The sequence below is a fragment of the Temnothorax americanus genome, unplaced genomic scaffold, assembly GCF_048541705.1.
Source record: "Temnothorax americanus isolate GAGA-0224 unplaced genomic scaffold, ASM4854170v1 Scaffold25, whole genome shotgun sequence".
Classification (NCBI taxonomy): domain Eukaryota; kingdom Metazoa; phylum Arthropoda; class Insecta; order Hymenoptera; family Formicidae; genus Temnothorax; species Temnothorax americanus.
This window is the reverse complement of record NW_027509391.1, coordinates 3,089,814-3,106,045: the sequence shown is the minus strand read 5'-3', so window position 1 is coordinate 3,106,045 and position 16,232 is coordinate 3,089,814. Positions and strand designations below refer to the sequence as shown.

At 40.5% G+C, this 16,232-nt stretch overlaps 3 protein-coding genes across 5 annotated transcripts in view; 1 reads left to right on the top strand and 2 right to left on the bottom strand.

Annotated features, from left to right (window-relative positions):
• The first annotated feature begins 1,061 nt into the window (after positions 1–1,061).
• Positions 1,062–4,371, top strand: LOC143898934 (putative phospholipid-transporting ATPase IA). The gene is made up of 3 exons (XM_077408740.1): positions 1,062–1,533; positions 2,296–2,393; positions 3,501–4,371. Exons 1-3 carry the CDS (start codon positions 1,457–1,459, stop codon positions 3,596–3,598), a joined length of 273 nt encoding a protein of 90 aa, XP_077264866.1. The 5' UTR covers positions 1,062–1,456; the 3' UTR covers positions 3,599–4,371.
• An 830-nt stretch (positions 4,372–5,201) lies between these two features.
• Positions 5,202–9,969, bottom strand: LOC143898936 (uncharacterized). Its single transcript, XM_077408742.1, has 6 exons — positions 9,346–9,969; positions 8,929–9,191; positions 8,371–8,772; positions 7,555–8,140; positions 6,630–7,274; positions 5,202–6,194 (listed from the first exon to the last, which is right to left on the bottom strand). Exons 1-6 carry the CDS (start codon positions 9,684–9,686, stop codon positions 5,531–5,533), a joined length of 2,901 nt encoding a protein of 966 aa, XP_077264868.1. The 5' UTR covers positions 9,687–9,969; the 3' UTR covers positions 5,202–5,530.
• A 131-nt stretch (positions 9,970–10,100) lies between these two features.
• The window catches only part of LOC143898933 (uncharacterized), a 40,049-nt gene continuing 33,917 nt past the window's right edge, over positions 10,101–16,232 (bottom strand). For all 3 annotated transcript variants that reach the window (XM_077408737.1, XM_077408738.1, XM_077408739.1), the window contains exons 12-14: positions 14,381–14,479; positions 11,026–11,589; positions 10,101–10,630 (exon numbers count right to left, since the gene is read on the bottom strand). In XM_077408737.1, coding sequence (XP_077264863.1) covers positions 10,469–10,630; positions 11,026–11,589; positions 14,381–14,479 — 825 coding nt within the window. In that variant the 3' untranslated portion in view covers positions 10,101–10,468. The remainder of the gene's footprint in view (positions 10,631–11,025; positions 11,590–14,380; positions 14,480–16,232) is intronic.

The window sequence follows — 16,232 nt, the reverse complement described above, 5'->3', positions numbered from 1 at the left end:
CATGGCTTTCTGGTTCGCTCCTTTTGGAAAATTTATACTTGGAAAACAGATTTACATTGCCTGAGTGGTCTGATTAAAACTGTGGACAAAAATCTTCTATTTTTTTTGGTACATTTAGGTGCATGTATGTAACAACTATCTATCTAATCTAATGTAATTACGGGAAACTTACTCCAGTTTTCCCAAACTAACACTGATGCCGTTTGTCTGCTCGCTTGCGTGTTAATCATTTATCGGAATGCTTGTAAGTGACAAACGTTTTATAGTACCAATATCGTTGTCTCCTAATCGAGCAGATAAATATGAATTATGACAGGAGGTCGACGAAGCAATGGTTAAATCGATATTGGACCTTGATCTGTCCGCGGCGAAGACGCAGTAGGCTGAGAGTGTTTCCGTTTGTAGCACGTGGCTCGTGGTTCACGCACCGTTCCGAGCATGCATCAACCGCAACACTTCAGATCTCCTATTCCTGAATAATCCGTCCATCCGACATCCAAGACTCCCGTCTTCCAAGAGTGCCAATGTAGTAAGCGTTTTAATATATGCGAACATTCCTTTCGAGTGCAATATTAGGATTAACGTGATAAATCCTGTGCAATACAAAATGCAATACAAAGGCTGTATTTTATACAGCGACACTCTCTCTATTCTATATACGTATGCGCAGCGAATTATTCGTCCAGCGTCCGCGTGTCCAGAAATATATTTATATTTTTTGTTTAAATATTATATGTTAATTTAAAATGTATATATACATTTCTTATATATTTTTTTATATTTAGTATGATATTCAAAGAATGCAATTATAATTATTTACTAATTGTAAATATATAATTTAATTGTATATTTATTTAATTCGGATATGTATTGAGAACATGTCATATGCAACAGAATCTCTCGCACGCATTTCATTTCTAGTTTAATTCTTTTTATTTCTTCTCTAGAAGTGTAAAAAATAATGCGTTATGATGCCGTGCTGCAGGTTCTATTGTATATATATATATATATATATATATATATATATATATATATATACACACAATATATATATATATATATATATATATATCTGATATGTTTTCTGTTATCATTATCATTGTTATTAACCCTACTTTGTTTTAAATTAAAGATTTACTTTACACATCCTTCATTTACTTCATTACTTATTATTAATTAATGTGTATCTCCTCATTTGCGTACAGTATTGACGGCAAATCAATCCTTTATTTTTTTTTAAGTTTGTATACATACGTGCACATAAAATATTCCAATGGAGCTAGATTATTGTTATATTCAGACCCCCACCTATATATATGATAAATGGATGAGTGATGTAGTATTATAAGAGTCCAAATACCCTACCAATCTTTGAAAGTACTTAATAGAGCTTGTAGAATTAATGGTGTATCAGCTACTATACTAATGTTCACTGTGAACGATCTGTTGTTCGTTAATGCGGTCTTTTCTGATGTGTTCTCTTACGTGGTATCCCGTGCAGGCCTGTGCATGCCATCGCCGATCTCGCGAGGTGTAAGTACTCCCCCAGTAGCAAGTACAATTCTCTCAAGTGCCTCCCACTTATACCTTTTTCTTTTCACACTACGAATAAGCGAGAACACTGCCGATCAAACGAGAAACGCATGATCGTTTTGATGTAGGCGCTTGATGTAGCGCTGGGTAAAAAAAAGGCCAAGACACAGAGCACCAGCGATTTGAAAACGGCAAACACGCAATTTTTCTCACGAGGTCTTGATGTAGCTCACGACGATTCCTAATGACAGTGATTGTAACTATTTTACTCACGCTTGCGATCGCATTACGTGTACACCCGGCTTATCAGCGTTGCATTGCATGTCTAATTAATTAATTTTCTAATGAGCGTAAGGGGCATATCGATTTTTCCCTTTGCGAATAAATTTGCACGCACCCTTTCACGACCTCCACGTTTGGTTTCCACCCTATTCTCTCGTCTTATTTAATTCCTGTACGGTAACTGCACCGCACTTACCGTTACGTTATATCCGTAATATATCCGTAATATCCGTCGGTGTGAAAGAAATTAAAAAAAAATAAAATAAACTCGCACGGAGCTCGCGTTGAGATTGGAAAAGTACTGTCGGCCGAGAACATCCCGAAGGCGAGAGATTGTAAAGCGATGATAAAGAAAGATAGACATTATGCAAAAAGAAAAAGAAAAAGGAGAGAATTATTAATTTTGTCCATGGACGCGAGAGAGCTCTCTCCAGCCAGCCGAGAATCTCTAAATCATTGCTGACTTGCCCGGCTTTGCAGATTGACCGAGACGGCGAGGTTGCTGAAAAATGTTAAAAGCGTTTTCACCAGGCGCTCGAACGCCGCCTCCAGAGTCAGTGTCGAGGTGGAGCTATCACGTAAGTTGTCTCTTCCACAGACACTCGCACACAGCCGGAGAAATTTCTCGTTTACGATGCCCGCCGGGGTCGGGTCCCACCTCTCGATCGGTCTTCCAGATCGATCGCCCACCCCCGTGACTCTATGACCCTCGCGAAACTACTTTCTTACTGGGGTAAACTGTGTTGTTCCAACGTGTTTTTTTTTCCCCCTCGTACTTTTACTCTTTACACGAGCACGCGCTTAATTTCTCACGGTATTCCGTTCTTCTCGTCCGTTCGTAAGCTTTATTTTATTCGACGAGTGCCGTCCTAAGTTTTAAATTTACCATTTCGAACGAATTTTACGTGTTTTTCGATAAATTTGATTAATTAACTGCACACTCTTGCACATGCACAGTATTTTACTTCTATAACTGAAATTTATATTCTTTTTTAGCAGCCGATGCATTGCGCCAGGCGTCCCGGAAGTCGCGTCCTTCCACTTTCATTCTTAAAGTTTCCTTATCTCGAATAACAATGCGACGCTTCCGGGACGCCTATATAGCACATATAGCTGATTTTAATTAGCGGGAACGACCCGAGATTAGAGAACATTTTGTTTCTTGCTATAAATAGCGCTTTACCGAATCTTAAGGATTGTATGAAGGAAGCAATTCCGTGAATTCCCGGCTGCTACGGACGCGTCTAGCGATGAGCCAGCAAGTTTCGTCTCGTTTCGAAGCGAGACTGCTTCACAGCGTGAATCGAAAATTTATAAAAGAAAAATAGTTACAATTTACTAATTTTATGCGCTGAGGATGACCCGACGAATTAAAGGGTCGAAACGCCAGTCCAATCTGATTGTTCTAGAGTATAATAAATGTATATAGCGCACTAATTACCGCGCCCGGCACTCGTTGCCACAAATTTGTTTATTGTTATTTAATTTTATTTTCAAGTGAACCTTCATATATTTTTATTTGTTGATATTTATAAAAGTGAGCAGCTAGCTCATCGCTGGACGCGGCGAATTAGAGAAATTAGGAAGGCAGACCTCTCCCACGCATCTCGCATGTCTCATTAATGTTCTTGCGGCAGAGATTAATGAATTGCGACCTTTGTTATTGCGCATGCTGCGCGATGCAGATGGTTTCGCGTTCTCGCAAGAGGAGGGTGGCTCGGTGACCCAGACCGACGTGATCAGAGCTTACGACACGAATCTTCCGAAACCCGGCGGCATGTGATTTAAGCGGGACGGCCGCCGCGGGGCGGCGAGACGATGCCGGCCACTCTTCCAAGTGGCCTGAGTGGCTTCGCGGTTCTGCGTTTTACTCGGGAGGAGACTGACACGGGAGGAGAATCGTCAGAACGACGAACGACATCGGGGATCAGATCGACGACAGACTTAAGGACCGAGAAGAAGACGAGAGAGAGAGAGAGAGAGAGAGAGAGAGAGAGAGAGAGAGAGAGAGAGAGAGAGAGAGAGAGAGAGAGAGAGAGAGAGAGAGAGAGAGAGAATATTTCTATCCTTCAATCGATCGTGTTTCGCTAAGTTACTAGTTAGAATCTGACGATTCTAACGAGCACACACATGGCCTTTCAATCGCGACTGATCACTAACGTATTTTATTTCGTCGGACTTGTCGCCCGGGCAAAAGGGAATTGTATACATTTGTAACGGACGCGACTAATCAATGACTCGAACATTAATGTTCGAAGCAAGGATTTCTCTTTAAATTACTGATCCACTTTTGCAGAATACTCTAATATTATAGCATGAATAATTATTTTGATACTCCGTGAAATTTTATTCTAATATAACGTAGAGATCTCGACCTTCGAAGTATCGGATAGCGGCGTATTCGCGGCTGTATCTCGCTCGCGCGATGCATTTGGAAACGCATTTCGCGTTAGCGTCAAAGTCGCGCGCGCAGAGTACTATATAAATTATAGTTTAGGAAAAGAGAGAGAGAGAGAGAGAGAGAGAGAGAGAGAGAGAGAGAGAGAGAGAGAGAGAGGGGAAGAAAGAAAACCGCGTCTTGTAAAACGTAAGAGCAGGACGCCGCTCTATTTCTTCTTTCTAAGAACAAAAATTGTGCGAATTGCGCAAGTCGCAATTACAATCTTAAATGTGTTAACATATATATACATATATATATATATATATTTGTTTTATACGTAAATAGATTTGTCGTGCGAGATAATTGTCCCGGGGACGCATTCGAGCGGAATCTTTCTGAAATTGCAAATATCTCTATATATTATATGTGATATATATAATACATACGTTTAAAAGAGAACTTGTAAATTTCGAAGATTGGACTTCGGCGATCGCGACACGATCGATGGAGAATTACGCTCGATTTCCGTGCCAGAAAAAGACTGTTCCCTTGTCCGATATTATATGTATATATTACGTTACTCTATCTTTTCTTTTAAATCGATGACGGTAGACGTTTCATTACTGTACATACACGAAATTGCGTTGTTATCTAGTCAGAATCTGATACTTATCATTCAGTTCAGATATTCATTTTTTTGACCATACACTTTTTTAAGTTTACGACTGACAAATTTCCTAGAGAAATATGCGAAGGAATATATATGTGTGTATATGTATATGTATATATATATACACATATTTATATATACACGCGTATAACATGTAAAATAACAATTGTATACACTATGTTCGGAATAAAACGGTGATAAAGAAATCGTCTTAATCCTTTCCCTTTCCGGATAACAGATTATAACAAATTATACAGAAACATATAAAGCACCAATTAGTACTCGTTACCTAATATTTACAGGGCAGTATCCAAAGACTTATTTTTATTAAAGTTATTATAGCAATAATAATCGTACAAAGCGCGTGTAGATATGATACTTTTTCTAAGTAAAAGTGCTTCTGAATAAATCGTATGCAAGTAATACTGAATGGTACATCATTATCTTAAAGACAATGTTTATAACAAATGTTTCTAGATGAACCATCGGCGCAGCTTGCGCAGTATATCGATATTTCATCTGCCTTATTGCACTCGAAACAATAAGATAAATGCGGTTCTCTTTTGCTCTCGAAATGAACGCATGATAATTAAAATCAGCGATCGCACAACAATTCCCCAACGATGTAACTAATCACGATCGAAATCTTCCAGCGCGCATCGAGTTCAAGTTGTCCTAGGCGGTTCCAGCTTGAGGCTGATGAAGAAGTTCTCGCGGTCCTCCCTGTAACGCGCTTTCAAAAGATACTCACACGCGAACGAGTTCAACGGGAAATTGTAGCCCAACGCGAATCTCTGACAGTCCGTCAGCCAGGCTGCGAGATCGAGGATACATCTCCTCTTTGAATCCAAGTTCTTCAATTTTTTCTCGTTCTCCGAGCGTAATCGCGATTCCAACGCGATCAGTCGCCAACGATGGAAAAACCTGCGCGCGAGATATCGCTGTCTGCACGTCCAGACGTCACCTTTGGTCTCGTCGACGACGTTCTGGCGCGCCGCGAACTTTATCCTGGCCAGCGTCGCTGCGAAAATACGCCTGGCTAGAGATTGTTTGGATTCCGTCGGATTCTTGTCATCTCCCGAGTGAAGATTGTTGAAGTTATTATTAATAGATAGAAATTCTGAAGCCTCGTTGACTCGCGCTGTCGACTGTCTCCTTGCAAAGTTCGTTTGAATCTCCCTCAGGCCACTTAATCCTAGAACTTTGATCAGAAAATGACCAACATACGGCATACAAGGTGGATTGCGTTTGGCCGCGGCCCAAGCTCTTTGGTACTTTGAACAACGTGGGCTCTTGTAAATCTTGGACAGTCTCTCCATCGCCGCGTATCTAAAATGTGTACGATTGTGTCAGTACAGAGGAACATTTATTCTCTATATTTACTAAATAGAATTATTAACGTAAAACGGAAGATTGGAAAATACTTTCTATAGTTTCTATATTTTGCTTATTATTAATTTATTCGGTTAGCTCAACACTTAAATTCGTAATGTCGATATAGGTCGCGCTCTATTCCTACTCAATATGTCGTTAATTTAACTGAAATAATGTTAATTTAACTAAACCAATGAAGTGAAAATAATAAATTTCGACACATATGGCAGTTAAAAATAACAAAATATTATTTAACTCGAGGTTGGTATTGGTTTAAATTTCATATTTTTTAATATGAAAGTTTTGAACAGTAAAAGAAAGAATTTACGCTAATTAAAAGTCACGTCGAGGCAAATTATTTTCCGAGACTCTAATGATTAACGGAGAAACCTGCTGGCGTGATGAGTCCTGAGGTAAGACCAGCTTCTCCGAAGCCTATAAATCGGCGGTGCCTGCAGACCGGCCAGGATAGACCTGCAGGACTGAAAATTACCAAGCGCGAGACACTTATCGGCGGCGTTGATGAATCTCGCCATGATTCTGGTCCTCATGTCGAGCTGCTTGATCGCGAGGATCTCGCTGACGGTCAGGCAGGCGATCCGGTGGCTGAAGGCGATCCACGCGCCCAGATTCGGCGCGTTGCGCGACGATCTCTGATAGATCAGCGCCTCGATCTCAGTCGCGGGGATGCGAACGAAGAGATCGCGATCGATCGAGGTGAGTTGCACGGCGAGGGTGGTGCTGTCCAAGTCCCACACGGTGATGCGAAGATTCATCCTTAACAATCTCCGTAATTGCGCCGTGCCCCTGTCGACGTCGTCGGCATTCTCGCTCGTCTTCCCGCTCGTCTTGCGCGCGCCATTGATGGAAAGCACGCGATCCAAGAGACTGTTGGATTTCCCGGTAATTACAGCCTCGAAATTATAGCCCTCACCTGAGAGCCGATTCTTTCGTCGGCAGAAGAACTTTCTTCTCGTCTGCCTCTCCTTCCCGCGTCGGAAGTGCTGCAGAGACGCCAAGTGATGCCTCAGCTCTCTGTCATAAGAGGCTTTACGTAAGGGATTAGCTAACAAGAGACGACAAGCTTACGTCCAAATCATCTTATAATTAACGATAAACGATCTCTTCTCAAATTATTTAATGAAAAAATGCAATTGGACGTTAAATTGGACGATTAAATTAAATTAAAATCGAACGAATTTCCATTCTTAAATTTTGCTAAAGTTGACGTGTTTTAGTTAATTTTCTGTCGGTTGAAAGATACGTGCGTATATACATGGTTTTCAGGATGAGATATATTCTTTTTGTATCACACCTGTAGGCAGCTGCCGCTGCCTGAGGCCTGTACCAATATTCTGGCGTCCAGAAGAGTATCACTCGTCTCCTAGTGACGGTGCCAATGATGCTGGATCCGCCGGATGTCAAGGCGGCGCAGGAGACGCTGGCTGTCAATTGACGGCGCGAGACCGGAAGCCTCAGCTCCGGATCCGAGGGTTGTCTGCGGATGTTAACCGCGCTCGGTGATCTGAGAGTCTGCACGGTCTCCCGTTCGCCAGGTTGTACGGACCACGGGCCGAGCGCGTGGAGGAAATGCGCCGCCGAGGAAATGCCGTATCTTCGCGGATGCCTCCTATCCTTCAAGGATCGGCAATTGTCCTCCCAGATCGTCACGCCGCTCTCGATCAGCTTGCGAGGATCGACGACGTCGACGTAGCCGGAATCGCCGCGATAAGGGCCCAGAATCAATTCGGAATTGCATTTCTCCGGCACCCCAAAGCCGAAACGCGATATCTTCGACGCTAAAGATCTCTTTGGTCCTTCCCGATATTGTTGCTGGCGTTTTCCATATTTCTTTTCCACGTGCTCGATGAAATCTTCTTCGAAGAGCATGTTTCGGCGCTCTAAATAATTTTATTTTTTATCATTGACGTTCATGCAATGTGTTTCGATTGGAATATTTGAATTCGTAATATATTTTATTTGCTTATTAAATAAATTATATCGTTTCTATTCGCTTTCTCTATTATTCTATATATTTTTAAAATTTTTATTAATAAGAGAAACTTGGATTTTTTAAATGTATCTAAATATTCTAAATAGATAACGAAGATTTACGAATTGCAAATCTAACCGTGACATCGGCTGTGCTTTCCAAGAACATTGATGCCGACACTGTTATCCAGTTGACAGACGTTGCAAGGCGAACTTTTGCAACTTGCCGCGTAATCGTGACGACGTGCGTTGCGACTTCTTGCGAAAAGGACATTGCAAAGACCGTCGGCGCGTCGCAATCTTGCCCGACCGCCAAATCTCGTCTGACCCGGCCAGCTGTGGCAGGATTTCTCGCAAGCGATGTAACGCGTGCGATCCTCCAGCTCGTACCTGAGATCCTCTAGGCTGGCTCCGGCGAATCTCACCGGAACCGGGGTGTAACGGCCGTTCGTCAATTCATTATAAGCTGGCCCGAGATACAAGTCCTTATCGGTCCACGTAGGAATAATATAATCGCCGGCGCCTCCATAATGATTCCATACTCTGTACTCGGTTTTTTTTTTAATATGTGACATTATTTATACAAGTGTCAAGAAAATTAAACCGTTTTCGCTCAAAATTGACTCCAGATTCGCCATTATTGCGTGAATCAAATGCAATTGAATAAATACAGCCGTTAAATATGGGGGTGAATAACGTAAAGGAACAAAAATTAATTTACATCGCCACCTGAATACCGATCTCTTGTATTTCGCGTCGCGATTACTCCTGACTTCGATCTCGGACGACAACAAATACAGGGTGCTACTGCTCGACGAGCTCGCCGCCGTTGTTTCGGATAACGAGCTACCGTCCACCTTTTGGGTCAGTAATCTTCGTACCTCTTCGCACCAGATCTTCCAAGAAACCCTGCGCTGCGCGCCGCCGAGCTCGTAATAATTAACTCGACCGTTAATGAATCTAAGGGCAATGAGTGAGATAAATCAAGTGTAAAAATTCCTAAGAAAAGACTAATTTAAAATTTATCTACGGATTTTCTGTTTAAGGAGGAGAAGAGAAAGTGGAGACTATAATTTTGTTTATACCCCTAGTTTTGTCTGTCGAAGGAGTATACCTTGCCTTCAGAGTCCTGCGACGTCTCCTCCTGAACACGCTGAGCGTGACATATTCTAAGGGATACACGGAGACCAGTTCGAAGCTCTCGATACTGGCGTCGATACCGGGCGGGCAAAAGAAATCGGGATTAGTCTGGAGGATGTCGGCGGCGACGATCAGCCTGGTTGGCGTGAGGCCCAGGGCGACCTGACGCACTCCCCGTCCGTTTCTCGTGGTCTCCGCGAACGGCGACTCCACCAGGATCGTCTCGGAGAACTCGCGGTACTCTGACAGCAATAACTTGCGTATCCTGTTACCCCGCGACCGACCGGACGACCTCGTTCTACGTGACGCGTTCATGGATAACTTCTCTCGCGCGGCGAGGAAGGGGATAAAAGTATCGCGCCGCGCGGATCATCTATGAGATTCTGCACGAACGGAGGATTTCCAAAGCGCTCAAGAATCGTCTACTTGTCAGTTGCCTAACCGCGCTGAATTAACGCTTTCTCGATCGAAATGTCAGAGAAAGATGCGCATGTTATTATTTATAGGCAACTTCTCGAGAGATGTTCTATAAAGGGTGATAAATATACAATAATACATTTTCGTTAAAATTAAAGTCACGAAATTAATACATTTTTTTGGATATATTACGTTTATGTTTATAATGAAATTCGTAGGAATTGTCTTAAATCTTAAATTCTAAAAATCTTGAATGCCTCATAGATTTCATATTTTAATTTAGGAAATGGATAAGGACTTCAAGATCACAAGCACTTTACGCGTGTCGTTGATTTTATTTAAAAATTCAACATTTCGTCGAATTTTCTGTTAAGATTCATACATAGCCGCGATCGCAGTAGGATTACATTCAAAAGACTACGTGATAAATACTGGTCGTGAAACCTCGTCTCGATTAATAAGAATTAGCTCCTTCACTCCTTACTTTCGGTGTATAATACGATAATAAATAAGATATAAACAACACGTATACGTGTAAAAGAACCTCACCAATAGGGGGAGCGCCTTTTTCACTTATATATAATTAAGTCGAAATGGTTAGCGAAACGTGCAAAAATGTACAAAATTTTACGAACATACAAGACGATTGTTGCTACAGCTTTTCGACTCAATTGCGTTTCTTATCGACTACTGTTCTCCGGATTCACTTTGATGGTGACTTTGTTGCCGAGAGCGGAAGCGAGCTTCTCGATGTTGTTCTGGAGAAGCTTGTTCGGCTCTGAATTCGTTGTTTCTTTGTTGGACACGTTCTCATGAATAGTCTTCACGGGCGACTGATTTTCCTGAAACGCAAAAACACATTTGCATTTTTACGAAACGTCGTTTTTTTGAAAGAATTAGCTACAAAAATGTAAAAATTATATTAAATATTATTAAAATTTATATTATATTAAAATATTATTAATGCTTTAATTATTACATTATATAAAATGTTATTAATATTATATATTAAAATATTATTGATACGTTATATATATATATATATAAAATTCGCAATTAACTATTTCTATATAAATTTCAAAAATACTCAAGAGAAAGACATACAGTCGAAATATTTATAACGATTGTAGTTTTAGTTTTTTTCGTCGATCTCGTATAATTTTCCTATGACCGATTTTATTCTTCGATAACTTTGTCATATACATATATATATGATTTTATTTTATTTATCGCTTACGCCTTCAGTCTTTCTTCTGAGGTTCGACCTCTGCAGGGTCGCGACAAGCTCGTTCTGCAGCCTGGAGACGACAGGACCATTGTCCGCTTCGTCGACAACGCCGTTCTTGTCGCGATTCGGCTGTTGCGGCAAGAATTCCAATCTGGATGGCTGCTTTGTCTCACCCTCATACGCTCCTATCCTGATGGCCACCTTACCGCCGGGTAATTTCGAAGCGTTGGTCGGCGAGACCGACGCGGATGAGTTCTTGGCGAGCTCTGCGACGGGACTCGTCGCGGCATCCTTGGGAACCTTACTTCCGGTACCGGCGTGCCGCGGACTACCGTTCGTCGAGGAGGAGCTCGTCACCGGGAAGTACGTCGGCGGTGGTTTCGGCACCGTGTTGGGTGTCTCCTTCAGCTTAAACGACTCGATACTTTGCATCTCCACCGAGTCGTCGCTGTTCCTGCTTTTAGAAGAAAGCGGAAACGGAGGAGGCGCCGGCGGGGGCACCGGAGGACCCGTCGTCGCCGTCGTTGCCGCCGTCGTCGTTGTCTCGTTGGTGAGCACTCTCTTTTCCTGTTCCTGAGAATGCAACAGAACGCGATATGTTAACGTGTCATTCCAATAGAAAGTTTATAAGTAATTTTGAATATGACGTTTGATGCGAAAATGATTTACGCATATTTTAATAACTGAACAAAATTGCTATTTAGGACGAGTAATATATGCATAGAATATATGTATTACATATATTTTTATAATGTATTCTCAATCTGTGTGTGTGTGTGTGTCGGCACGAAAATATTAAATACGTTTATCGAAGTAAAATAAATCGTCCTTGGACACACGTGCCGGTGTCATAAATTGAATTGCATATCAACGCTAATTGTTTTATACATATATTTAATTATTTACTAACGTTGTAAGGCGTGATTGTGACCAGCGCTTGTTTTTTCCTCATTGTGTCGGTTGCATTATTCGCGTTCGAGTTTTTCTTATCCATACTTGATTCTGAATTACTCTAATTATAGCAGTAGCGATCTAAGTAATTTAATACGTCATGTATTCCACTCTTCACGTTCTCCGTGAGTTTCAACTATTACTTTTTGCGCTCGCACTTTTTATCACTTATCATTCAATGTATATCGAACAGTCATATGTATATTATCATCTATTAAAATATATTATATTTCACTCGCACAAAGTACGATTATATCTCCGACACGTACAAACTTAAATGTTAAAACAATTATATTTATGGCAGTTTTCGTTGAACTTATTTCTTGAATTTTAAAGTTTCTAATTTTTCTTAAATTTCCTTCTCGAATAGAGAACCGGTCGTCGATAGAAGAATCTTTTTCACGCGTTGATGTTTTGATAAATATTCTCTCGTCACTCCGTCACAGCTATAGCTTCGCTCGCGTTCCCCGCTCCTTTCCCCGCTGTTATCTTCGAGTCACAATCGCACGGCGACCTCGTGTTTTTGCGGTATTTATTTCGCGGACCGTCGATCGCGCGCGACACGACCAGCAGAGGCAACTGAAGAAACGCGCGGCAAGAAGAGCGCAACGTTATTACGTCGCCTTACGCCGGGGTTCTTATGTAAGGCCTATTATTTTGCACGTCCGCCGCAATTCGTAGGAAACTGCAGTCGAGGCTCCGTGAGGAAATATATGGCACGGCACAAGTCGACGCGGCGCGGCGTGTCGCGTTGCACTCGCGGTATCGGATGCCCCGCGCGCGCACGACGGAGCCCACGATCGCCGTCGCCGGTCTTGCGACGAATGAATCCGCGAACGTCCCGATAACGATGATTAATGGACAATAATGGGCGATAAGGTGGCGACGAGCTGCCAATCGGCCTCGCGCTTGTGTAACAGCAACGGCGAGCCGGTCACCTGCTGGTCGCAGGAAGAGTGAGGCAGTGTTTGTTGAGGCACTCGAAAAAAAAAAAATCTAGATTTATCTCCGAAAAAATGAGAAATTTATCTTTTACGCGAGATCACTTTGTGTTGCAGCACACTCCAATCTGGAGATACACATTCTAATCTGGAGAGACAGTCGTTCCCGGCGCGTTATTTCCATTATTCCAGCGATCCGTATAGGTACTCGAGATACCGCTTGGCTTTAAATAACGCTTCTGAATGGTTATTAGTAATTTCTGCGGTAGGCTTATTATTATTACATCATCGATTAAATTATTATGAAGATTTATATATATATATTATATTAAAAAAAAAAACGATGTTTTTTAAGAATAATCGGTTTGTGTTCACTCGAGCAATTGTATAATAACTAATTCGCTAATATGTTACTTCCTCGACCAGACGCGGGTCTACCTTCGCACGAATATCGCTCGTAGATTTTCTTTGCCGCGCGGTAATGCAAGAACTGAAACAAAACGGAATATATACGTGACTTTAAGGTGCGCAAACTGCTCGCTATCTCTCGTCGTTTCAACAATACCATCGAGCGTCGCAGTCGACGTATATGTTTCACAGGTATACACACAAACAAACGTATCGGCGCGTCAGCAAATGCACGCACGCACGCACGCACGCACACGTGCGCGCCGCTATGTAGCCTGCACGCCACACCGACGATAACTATTCCAGGGTCTTCATAATTTCGTGCTCTTATCTGTTTGCACCGGCGGATCCTTGCTTAGCGGTTGTGTAATTAAAAACTCGCTACCCGAGCCGGCTGTTAGCTACGCCTCGAAAATATCCGCACCAGTCGAGAAAAAGCACGCAGGTCGAGAGAGACTCGTTATCTTCGCTATTGTTTTCGAACGCGCTGAATATCATGCTTTCGCGCGGCCATTAATTCTACGTTGTTAATTATGATCACCTTTGAAGTTATCGTAATTGATATCGTATATAAAACCTTGCGTTATATCTCGATTTAACTTAATTTTTTGTTATTTCACAATTTACTGATGTCTTTTACTTCGCCTTTTTTGCAATTCAATTTACGTTTTGTTTACAATTTATTGATTTTTTTAAAAATTAATTTAATTTATTTTTATAACGTTGAAACAACATTGATGTGTATGATGTTAATGTTTGATCGCAATTATACAATGTGCAGTATGTTACGTCACTATAATCGGTCCGAAAGATACGCTTATCGCTGAACAGTACACCTGACTGGCGTCACGTGGACTATTGTTATCGCATGAAAGTTGGAGTATCATATATTTCAAGCTCGGCAAGTAAATTCGTGACGCTTATGTCTGCAAAGGTCAATAGGTATATCCAAAAAACATTATTTTGTTATTTTAGAATCGGGAGAATGTTATTTTATTGTATTCCGAAATTTAAGTTGCATAATTTTCAAGATAAATTTTTTGACAATTCTCATCCTCTCTTACCTTCTCCTGAACTTCTTTGGAAACCTGTTCCGAGGACTGCGCCTTTTGCTGAGCGGAATTAAACATCTTTTGGTGTGCACGCTTAAACTCCTCCATCAGCTGCGAAAAAAGTAAAATGTCGATTTTACCGCATTGACATTTCGATCTAGTCAGTGGATTCAAAAATTCAATTAGCTCTAAATTGTAATAAATAATGTGCTACAATTAACGCCCGTTTATTTTTCTTCAATTATTTCTTTCATGATTGCACTTGTTACTAATATATTCCACTTCAAGGTGAATGTGCTATTATATTTTGATATTAAATTCATAACGCTATGAATTTATGTTTAATAATTAAATTTTAATTTCAATATATTTCAATATAGTGTTAAATCGCTGAAACTCAGAGGAATAAAAAAGATTTTTTGAAGGCACAACAATATATCAATTAAATCTCTGCTTGTTAGGAATTGTAACGAATTAAGAAGTTAATAAGGTAATAGAGACAGGAAGGGTGATATTAGGAGAGTCAGAGAGAGGCACGAGATAGAAGAAACAAAGAGAAAACTAGGGTTTTAGTCGAACCCGAAAATCATCGAGAAAAGTAATTAATTTAATCATTCATGAACAAGGTAATAACCAATTGGATCTGCAAGTTAATCGGTATATTCTAAACAAAAATCCTTACTATAAGTCAGTAGAATCCTATATGGTTTGAGAATGGAGCGAGAAAGGAATCGATCGCTACAATATTTAATTACTGACAATGACGCACATGGACACTCGAAATCCTGAGGAATGGCTCATGATTAAGACGGCAACGTCGTTTGAATAGTTTATCTCTCACTCTCTAAATTATAAAGTTTATTAATAATTGCATTTAAGATATTATTCAGATAATTTAAAGCTTGTCATAGAGTGCATGCATGACGTATTTATTTTTATTTTAAGATTTTGAATATTATAATAATTGATACCCCTGATGCGTAGATTATAACTTTGACAAGTATACATGTATACATTGACAAATGTATATTGACAAATGTATATATTGACAAATGTATATTAACAAATGTATAAGATTATTGTGGCGATCGTGGCGCAGAAAGATGTGCGCTGCTTTAACAAGCCGAAGATCCGAGTTCAAATCCGACCAAAAATCGTCGGTTTTTTATTCGATCGCCACCTCTCAGAAGAGTAATGGCAACCGAGAGTGTATCTCTTGTCACGAGTACTCTTCTATATTTAAGGTCCGATCCTCCAGATTGGGGGTTGGCTAGGCTAACAACCTGCCTGCAACTTCTTCAATGATGACTAAAAACTATAATATTTCTGCTTCTCTGAACTATTGGGAAGGTGATTGATAAAACTAAACTGATAAGAAGAAGGTAATTTCTTCAATGATGACTCTTTCTGTCCTCTCTGAACTATCGGGAAGGTGATTGATAAAACTAAACTGATAAGAAGAGTTATGTACCATTTCGTAAAATTCGCAATAGTTGAGCAATTAACTAATACGTTTGAGCGAATGAGCGCACAAATCCAAGTGTGTTATTTTTGCATTTAGAACGTCTGAAAATGACACATTTGACTGAAGCTCTTTTTACATGTTTCTTGCGTGTTAAATAATTCTATTTTTATTTTATTACTTCAATTATATATATATATATATATATTTTTTTTTTTTCATATTTTGTCTTATAACAATGGTCTCTTTGGTGTCACGTTCTGTTTATATTTTTCACTTGAAAAGGGTCGAAACGTTGTGAAGCTTGTTTATATTTGTCACCAGTTAAGTCGCTTTAATAAATCTGTCGGTTAATCATCACTGGCAATATACAATTTATTTTTGTTGTTTATTAAATGACGT

What these genes read in the sequence shown, in the direction of transcription:
- LOC143898934 (XM_077408740.1), top strand. Translation starts at nt 1,457, where the DNA reads ATGCGGTCTTTTCTGATGTGTTCTCTTACGTGGTATCCCGTGCAGGCC. An exon ending in CATCGCCGATCTCGCGAGGT is followed by an intron (nt 1,534 to 2,295) that starts GTAAGTACTCCC and finishes CCGGCTTTGCAG; the next exon opens with ATTGACCGAGACGGCGAGGT. An exon ending in TGTCGAGGTGGAGCTATCAC is followed by an intron (nt 2,394 to 3,500) that starts GTAAGTTGTCTC and finishes TGCGCGATGCAG; the next exon opens with ATGGTTTCGCGTTCTCGCAA.
- LOC143898936 (XM_077408742.1), bottom strand. Translation starts at nt 9,686, where the DNA reads ATGAACGCGTCACGTAGAACGAGGTCGTCCGGTCGGTCGCGGGGTAAC. An exon ending in AAAGCACAGCCGATGTCACG is followed by an intron (nt 8,141 to 8,370) that starts GTTAGATTTGCA and finishes AAAATTATTTAG; the next exon opens with AGCGCCGAAACATGCTCTTC. An exon ending in AGGACTCATCACGCCAGCAG is followed by an intron (nt 6,195 to 6,629) that starts GTTTCTCCGTTA and finishes TACACATTTTAG; the next exon opens with ATACGCGGCGATGGAGAGAC.